The 9,088-nt window shown below is 34.5% G+C and overlaps 1 protein-coding gene across 1 annotated transcript; it reads left to right on the top strand.

Moving 5' to 3' along the window:
* The first annotated feature begins 369 nt into the window (after positions 1-369).
* Positions 370-5,158, top strand: LOC125833810 (protein kinase STUNTED). The gene is made up of 10 exons (XM_049512982.1): positions 370-806; positions 1,429-1,526; positions 1,799-2,042; positions 2,139-2,870; positions 2,957-3,205; positions 3,385-3,548; positions 3,652-3,731; positions 3,917-4,064; positions 4,153-4,302; positions 4,539-5,158. The coding sequence occupies exons 1-10, from the start codon at positions 641-643 to the stop codon at positions 4,815-4,817; spliced, it is 2,310 nt and encodes a 769-aa protein (XP_049368939.1). The 5' UTR covers positions 370-640; the 3' UTR covers positions 4,818-5,158.
* The last annotated feature ends 3,930 nt before the right edge of the window (positions 5,159-9,088 follow it).

Here is a 9,088-nt window from a genome sequence, read left to right as displayed (position 1 = left end):
ATTTAGCTTAAATGCACATCTGATCTTGCAACATGAGTGAAATACACCCCTAAATTCTCGTCAAGTTTAAATGTGTTTTCAATACTTTTCTTAACTTTTTATTAAGAGTCTTATACTCCTGTAAGAATTTGAGACCACTTATTATATCATAACAGATTGACGATATATCTAACCTTAGATAGTCAAGTAAAAGACTGTCAATAATCCAACGATTAAATTAATAATTTGCACCAAATTTAAAACTATTTTTAATACTATATTAAATTCAACGATGCTACATAAAATAAAACAAATAGTAAATAGTTGAGCTAGTAATAGTTGAGTTGCGTATTTAATGTGGGGTGATGGGCGGTTTAACTTGTTGGTATCAAAAGCAAAAAACACCCTAAAGTGGACCAAACAAGAAAGACTAGTCATGATTGTTACTTCAAATAAACACACTTTTCTCTTTCTCTCACCATTTGTTCTCTCTATCTAACTTTACAAACTCTGCTGCTTCTCTTCTACCCAAAAAAATAAAATAAAAGTAATATTTTTTTTAACCAATCGCTAAATTTTAGGCTTATATATGAATACCGTTTCCCCTTTTACTTGAATAAACTCATCCCGCCGGCGCTAAAAAGAGTAGTAGTAGAATAAAATGACACAGCTTGAGTGTTTTCTTTCTGCCGGAGAAGATGGTAACAGAACTGTTGTTGTTGGAATGAAGCTTGATGGTGCAAGTAGAGAGCTTTTAACATGGGCTCTTGTTAAAGTTGCTCAACCTGGTGATCGAGTTATTGCTCTTCATGTTTTGAACAATAATGGTAGGTATCTCTTCTTGATTTTCTAGACGTTCGGAATCGAATTTCTTTTTTCGATTTTTAGATTGTTGAATTATTTTGGAAAATGAAATGATTTCTTGTTTTTTTTATTCTTTTGCTGTAATTTTTGTTATAATCTTGTTTGTTTTGAGCTGAAATTGGGAAACTTTGGAGTGAGTTTTTTTTCGCTTTTCTGAAAACTGAATTTGGAAAATTTAATGAATCATTTTCTCTGAATTTGTTCTGGAAAATGTTTTCCTTGTGCTTTCGCGAAGAAATTGAGATTAGTTTTCCTTTCTTTTTTTTTTTTTCAAAATTGAAGCTCGAAACGATTGACATGATTACACTTGAAATTTTGCTTCTGTTTGAAAGGAATTAGTATATGTTTTTTTGGGATTGTTTTTCACTGTTTCTGAAAGAAAATTATGAGTTTTGGTACATTCCCCCTTTTCCAATCTCAGTGAAATTTGTCGTCTTTTGATGGTGAATGAAATTTTTGTCGTCTTCTGAGTTACCCAATATAGAACTTTTTTCTCTACTTGTTTTCCATTTTCATTTTTTTTCATTTCTGTGCTATATTAAGGTTGTGAGGATTTTAATTCATGAATATTGTTTTCTGGTACAGAAATTGTAGATCGTGATGGGAAATCCTCACTGTTGTCGTTGGTCAAAGCATTCGATTCAGTTCTTGCAGTTTACGAAGGGTTCTGTAATCTCAAGCAGGTAAAAATAACCTCTCAATTTCAGCATTTTAACCCCGAATGATAAGTTTTATTTGGCGGTGGGGGTGGGGTTGAATTGGATTATGACATTGTTGGTGGATGGAAATATTGAAGCATTAATTTTTTGGTCCTTTTATGATGATTTTATTGTCATAAATAAGGACAAGAAAGTTGATCTTATGGGCGTCATGAAGTGTTTTTGTTAGTTTGCTTCATAGGGTTGATGTCTTACTGAATCGAAAGTTTGATATTTTTTTTCCGGTACCATTGCAGGTGGATCTTAAGTTAAAGATCTGTAGAGGTACATCTATCCGAAAAATTATTGTTCGTGAGGCGAATGCTTACTTAGCAACAGATGTTATAGTGGGTACTGCTAATCATACTATACGATCATCAGCTTCAGTTGCAAAGTACTGTGCTAGAAAGTTGCCAAAAGATTGTTCGGTATTGGCTGTTAATAATGGAAAAATTGTTTTCCAAAGGGAGGCTTCGTTAGCATCGTATGCCAGTTCAAAAGGTTGGCATGCATTTGTGTTTTTGGTTGATTGAGCAGGATCTGTAATTCATCGAAACTGACTTGTTATCTTTTTTGTTGACTGCTTCATATATGTAGAACTTGAACATCACCATGGGAATCGTTTGCTTAGTGTAATTCAGCGGACGCTGACTAAGAACTCTAAAGTATTAAATGACAGCACTGGGCTGAGGCCAACAAATTCCTGCAGGGAAGGTGGTTATCAGACTCTGGGTGAGGCATTACTGAAAGCTGCTTCTGCATCAGCAGAGAATTCCCTTAGACAGAACTGTTCAGTTTGTTCACCCAACTGTCTGTTGCCTGATAATTCTTGTACCCAAACAGATGAAGAGCCTTCAGACAACAATCATGATGATAATTCAATGGCAATAGTACCTGTGCAAAGCCAGGAGTCAGGATCTAGTTCGATTACATTGCTAATAAAGGATTTGCCTGAAGTGAGGCCTGGTTGGCCATTGCTTCACCGGGCCATTTTATCAAATCGACAAACTGCAGACACTTTGTCAATAAGAAAACTCTCTGTTGTTCAGTGGGCATTGTGTCTGCCGACTAGACATCTTTTGTGCATTGAGGATGCAGACAGGAGAGATCTACACTCTGCTGATGCTGAAAGATTAGCTCCTGCACTAGACGAAAAAAGTGGTGCAATTGTTCCTGTCAATCACGAGACAACGTCCTCGAAATCTTCTCCAGAAAATTCTCCAAGAGCCTTACCAAGAGAACTGGATGGACTTCATGAGAAGTACTCTGCAACGTGTAGGTTGTTTAAATTCCAGGAACTTCTCTTGGCAACCTTGAACTTTTCCTCAGGTTTGTGCTTTTCTCAGTTGTAGATTCACAAAAAGTCTCAAAGTGCATGTTTTATAGTTGTCTCACATTCATTTTCATGATTGCAGAGAGCATTATTGGTAAAGGAGGAAGTAGTCAGGTTTTCAAAGGCTGTCTTCCTGATGGCAAAGAACTTGCTGTGAAGATCTTAAAGCAATCTGAAGATGCAGTGCGAGAGTTTGTTTTGGAAATTGAGATTATTACTGCTTTGAGTCACAAAAACATAATCTCCCTCTTTGGATTCTGTTTTGAGGACAACCGCCTTATCCTTGTATATGATTTTCTATCTAGGGGAAGCCTTGAAGAGAACCTACATGGTATGCTAATAACATTTTCCAAAATTTTGTCCCTTTACCAGTCAAAATTACTGCTATATCGTCCTATACTTTGCATTTTTAGAGGCAAAATATTGTCTAGAAGTGGAACTAGAGTTATGAACAAATATAGAAATTTTTTCGTTCTTCAATCTTTTTGACTCAGGAGGTTGTTCATTTAGGTACTAATAAGAATCCACTCGCGTTTGGGTGGAAAGAGAGATACAAAGTCGCTGTTGGTGTTGCCGAGGCACTAGAATATCTTCATGGCAGAGATGATCAACCAGTGATCCACCGTGATGTAAAATCGTCAAATATACTACTGTGTGATGATTTTGAGCCTCAGGTAATGCTCTTTTACTCTTTTGTTGCTTATTTCCCGTCTTCTTTGGGATAAAGATTGCTACTTTGATGTAGCTAGCAGTTTAAATGGCCTTTTCCTTTTTCAGCTCTCTGATTTTGGACTTGCTAAATGGGCAACAACAACCTCATCTCATATTACATGCACTGATGTAGCTGGAACCTTCGGGTATGTAACTTCTTTGACTCTCTTGGGAGTTCAAACTTGGTGAAAGAGAATATGATTTGTTTTGTAGGATTATTTGATGAAAACTAAATCTTTCTTATCATATAAAACAATGTGGACTTGTTCGAAGAGAAATTGAATAGAAAAATATCTGATGTATTATTCCCTTTAAATGTGCTTTGCTGCAGTTACTTGGCTCCGGAATATTTCATGTATGGAAAGGTTAATGACAAGATTGATGTCTATGCATTTGGAGTAGTACTTCTTGAGCTTATTTCAGGAAGAAAGCCCATAAGTAGCAATTGTCCGAAGGGCCAAGAGAGCCTGGTTATTTGGGTATGTCCTGCATGCTCATTCATTAATTAGCTTGTAACTAAGTTGGTTTTGTATCATTAACTACAACATCAAGTGTCCAAATTTGCAGGCAAAGCCAATTCTAACTAGTGGGAAGTATGCCCAATTACTAGACCCACAGTTGAGTTCTGATTATGATTGTGAACTAGTAGAAAGGATGGTGCTGGCTGCTGCCCTTTGTATCAGACGTGCTCCACGAGCTCGGCCACAAATGAGCATTGTAAGTCATATCCCCTTGCTGATTCTGCTGTTTCTGGCTTTGCAAAAACTAGGAGAAATCAGGCACATGATGTTTGACAAATCCTTTTAGCTTCTAACTGAAATTAGCAATAATCAAGCGTGAAGCATTAGAGTTGAGGCACTTGTCATGATGCAATGTTGTTCAACTCTCATGGTCTCGTCAATATAGGTCTAGATATAGAAGTCTCTTAGTGTTTACACGCCTGACATTTGCAGGTTTCAAAGCTGCTCAAAGGCGATGATGAAACAACCAAGTGGGCAAGGTTACAAGTCAATGGTTCAGAAGGATCCGACACAAAGCTACCAATAAATGGCATGGAAGGAGCCGATATGTTGGAAGATGACACCTTTTCACATTCTAATCTCCGGTCACACCTTAACCTTGCATTGCTCGGTGTTGAAGAGGATTCTCTCTCAATAAGCAGCATTGAGCACAATGTCTCGTTAGAGGACTATTTACGAGGGAGGTGGAGCCGATCATCAAGCTTTGACTAACCAATCCAATTTTCATCATACTCGTTCCCGTTTATGATTCTTGTGTATAGTGTCTCTTACATTTTTACTCATTGCCTTCAACTCGAAGGTCGGTTGGGATTATTTGGTGGGGTTTTTGGATGAGAGGTTGTTATGGTGGTGCCCTCCTCCTCCCCTTTTAGTCATTTAACTAGATAACATTTTGATGTGCAAGTTTTTGTGATAGAAGATCAGGTCAGTTCTTTTCTCAATCAGAAAATCAAGAACTCATGACCCTTTACTTGAAGTGTATATGTTGTATTCAATAAGCTCGTCAAATTGAGAATTATTGTAATGTAATTCCCTTGAATTTCTCAACAAAAGCTTATGATATTTTTCAGTACTTTTAATTTCCTTTCTTGGTGGAGGTCATTATCATGTTAAATTTCCTCACATGTTTTGTCATTTTTATGTCTGCTTCAGATGATGAAAGATGTCATATACTGGAAGATCAAAATAATATATATGATTTATGAATAGATTATAATTATCATGTCACCTTCAACATAAACCACAGAGTTCTATACTGATGAAAAGTGAAGTTGTACACCAATAAAAAACCCAAGGGACCACCAGAGTTGTGGTGCACTGATGAAAATGTTGTACTCTTTAACTTAAAGTCTCGGGTTCAAGTCCTGGATATGGAGAAAATTCTGTTGGGAGCGCTATTCCCAAATGGGCCCTGCAATGTACATTCAAATTTAATCGAGATTCCAATGTGAACTCCGAACACTAAACAAGAAGGAGAAAAAAAACCAAAGGGACCACTTCATTTTCCACTAATGCTCTCAAGCCATTGTCACCGACACTTTGGTTTTAATTTCCTCCATACATTCCTTGTATTATTTTTGGCAAAAGGGTTCTTTCGTCACCAAAAGTGTCCCACATAAACGCACAACAACTATTCGACATAGAGTTTAAGAAAGAAATACTTTTAAAAATTGTGATCTACAATTTATTATTGATATTTTTGTGACTATAAATTATTTCATTAAAAGTAAAATGAATATTTTAAAGGTAAATTATTAATAAATATAAAAATATTACTTTTTTGGAATCGACTAAAAAGAAGTTTAGTATAAATTGGGAGAGAGGCCAAACAAATTTGGTTTCTCCTTTTCTCTATTTAGATTGAAAAGTATTTGCACAAAGAACAAGAAAAATAGTTGAGATGCCGACGGTATTTTTGGCATTGGAAAAATATGTCCACCACCTTTATTGCACCAATATTTCTTTTCACTTTTTGAGACTGCGCAAAGTTGACAAATGTTTATTTATAACCTTTTAAAAATACATAAAATTTAAAATTAAAGGGGTTTATTATCCATTTCAAAAGGTGAAGAAGATAGTGTTTCTCAAATCTAAAAAAATTTAGAAGGGGATTTAGTGAGATTTACTTTTTTATTAAATTATTGAAATCTTATTTAAATTTCTTGGGTAAGATAAGACTCTAATACTATGTTCCTAATTAATTATCTTAAAGTTTCTAGGTGATCTATGTGTCAAAGGGCTACTTTTCTTCCTATCCTTTCCCTTGCCTTGCAGCTGGGAATACTTGCTCTTCTTTCGTTCTTGCATGCTCATTAAAATATGAAAGACTTGGGCCTTCTCCACTACTTTCTTGGTATGGAAGTGTATCGGCAGGGGCGCACTCTTATCCTTCGTCAGCAGAAATATGCGGGGCTTATTTATTGAAAAAGGGTGAGTGGGGGGGGGGGGGGAGGAAGAATGGAAAAGCCCGAACTTTATTGATGGGACATTTTGATCCCTTTTCCTCTCTTCCTCCCACGGTTCTGATTGATTTTGGTGATTAAAAGTATAGATCTTTTGATCTTCAGCGATTTCGTTCTGTCACTCCTTTCTTACTTGTTCACTATGGCTGGAGAGTTAATTACACACGAGACAGTCATTGAACCTCACTCTCAGTAATTAATTAGCGATAATAATTTTGCTTAGTATATATTTTTAGCGATAATTAGTAGTCTTTATAAGTGTCCCTAAAGTCTATATCGACAAAGAATCTAATGACAATTAACTAATGCCGATAAATTTTTTAGCACTCTTTATGAACGTATATATTTATTCCCGCTAAAAGTTGTGTTTGTTGGTGTGAATTTTTAGTGTAGTTTATTTTCTTAAGCAGAAAAAGTATTTATTTGCTCAGGTAAGTCTTCATAATTTAATTAATTGAGGTCAAGTAGCATTGTAAAAATAAATAAATCATATTAATCATTAGATTATAATTAGGCCAAGAACCCAAAACAAGGGTAACTTAAATTTGATTCAAATGTTTCACTTGTCCTAAAGTAGGCATGGGCAATGAGTCGATTTTTTCCCCTTACATTTTAATATCATGTAATTTTTATTTTTTTGGCTATCAGTTTATATCGTATATAACATAGTGTTATATTTAGATTTCCCTATTCTATCCTAAGTTGGCTCAAGGCTTACCTTACCTATATTTAGTTTAGCTATGTTTTGGTCAAAAATTTATTTTGGATTAACACGATTTGACTTAAGTTTGGTTGAACTAGCTTGACTGTCTCGCTTTAGTCACCTAATGATTAATTTAAAATTAAAATTATCGATTAAACTTAATAAAGTTATCAATAGTTCAATTTAATGAATTATGATAAATTGACAAATTTCGTACTTCTTTAATTACGTAATTATATTATTCTTATATACATCGTCATTTAAGACTATTTAGTGGCCGTACGTAGTATGAAATGTAATTAGAATTTCAAATTGTTTTTAACGAAATTTAATATTATGCAATTTCTTTTGTATTATTGTTGCTTTGTCTTTTTTTTGGAAAAATTACTTTGGCAGTTCTATTCGATATTCAATATTAAACCAAGAATATATATAATTCAATCGCATTTGAATATAATTACCAATTCAAAATGCTCATATTTTTTCTTAATCATCCAATTAATTATAAATTTAAGTATTTTTAATAGTATAGCACTACACAGACTTAAACATTATAGGAATGTAGACTTGGGCTCAGTGTTTATCAGAAAAATGATACAATTAAATATATATGATCGAGGCCAAGGCCACATATTAAGAGATCTTAAACGAGTAGAGTAAGAGATGAGCGAACAAAAGGAAACTTATTAATGTATAAGGCGAAAAGTAGAGCTATTGTATTTCTTGAAGGTTAGAATGTCTTTACAAGTGATGGAAATAAATTATTTATATGTTATAGCTTATAGTAATAATAAGGTGTTAGACAATGAGAAAGCTCCAATTAAAGGGTCCTAACGTACTAAGACCAATATATAGACTTGGTGGTACCCAGGGGCGGATTTACGTTGAACAAAGGGGGATCCGAACCCCCTTGGTCGAAAATTACACTATATTTATAAGATTAAATTTTTAATATATGTGTATATATATACATTATTGCACCCCCTGAACATACACCAAAGGCGTGGCTCAGTGGCGTTGGGGGTTCAGGAATTTGCTCTGCTGCACGCGAGGTCGCGTGTTCGAATCCGAGCAGAGGCATTTTTTTTATCAGCTTATATTTTAGGCGTTTTAGTTTTTTTTTTTTTTTTATAAATAATGCAATCAGAAAACGATGTTTAGTTCCAAAAAATTAAAATGCTGATTGGGAATTTAGGATTTATTAGTTTAATCCCTAATTATAAAGTCAAATATTAAAAAACCCTTTTCTTCTTGATTCGACCGTTTAATCCAACCCGTTTATTTGTGGATATTATTTACGTGATTAATTTTTTTTGAACCCCCTTGATGAAAATCCTCCCTCCGCCACTGGTGGTACCAACTATTATTTCTGTCATCTCGTACAACCTCGTCCACGCACCTGTCCTATCGATTCTCTTTTCTGATCTCTTAGTAAAGATTTTAGAAATAATCATTATACAAAGATAGTGCTACATATTATTGGTCTAAAATTCTTAACGTACACTAGTTGGATGTTTTAATGTGATAGATGCACAATCAATGGGCTTACATTTAGATTAACAAGGTCAATTTATCATATCAAATCTAGAATATTGAAGTACCCTAACTATGGCACGTTTAATGGACAAACAAGAAGTGCATTTATATACCTATCATGTGAACATTAATTAAAATATTTACGAGAGAACTCGATTAATTATAATTAATATGATATGATAGAGAGTTGAAGAGGCAACTGTGGAAAGTGGAATAATTAAAAGACGAGATACGATCCAAACTAACAAACCAAAAACATTAGATACCTTTTTGTCTTCTCT

The sequence above is a fragment of the Solanum verrucosum genome, unplaced genomic scaffold (genome assembly GCF_900185275.1).
Source record: "Solanum verrucosum unplaced genomic scaffold, falcon-dt-bn FXZP01000108.1, whole genome shotgun sequence".
Taxonomy (NCBI): domain Eukaryota; kingdom Viridiplantae; phylum Streptophyta; class Magnoliopsida; order Solanales; family Solanaceae; genus Solanum; species Solanum verrucosum.
The sequence above is the reverse complement of the archived record's forward strand: the minus strand, read 5'-3'. Positions and strand labels throughout refer to the sequence as shown.

Bases quoted from the DNA above. Each gene is read 5' to 3' on its own strand.
- LOC125833810 (XM_049512982.1), top strand. From the start codon at position 641: ATGACACAGCTTGAGTGTTTTCTTTCTGCCGGAGAAGATGGTAACAGA. The intron at 1,527-1,798 runs GTAAAAATAACC...GTACCATTGCAG, and splicing joins GGTTCTGTAATCTCAAGCAG to GTGGATCTTAAGTTAAAGAT. The intron at 3,732-3,916 runs GTATGTAACTTC...GCTTTGCTGCAG, and splicing joins GATGTAGCTGGAACCTTCGG to TTACTTGGCTCCGGAATATT.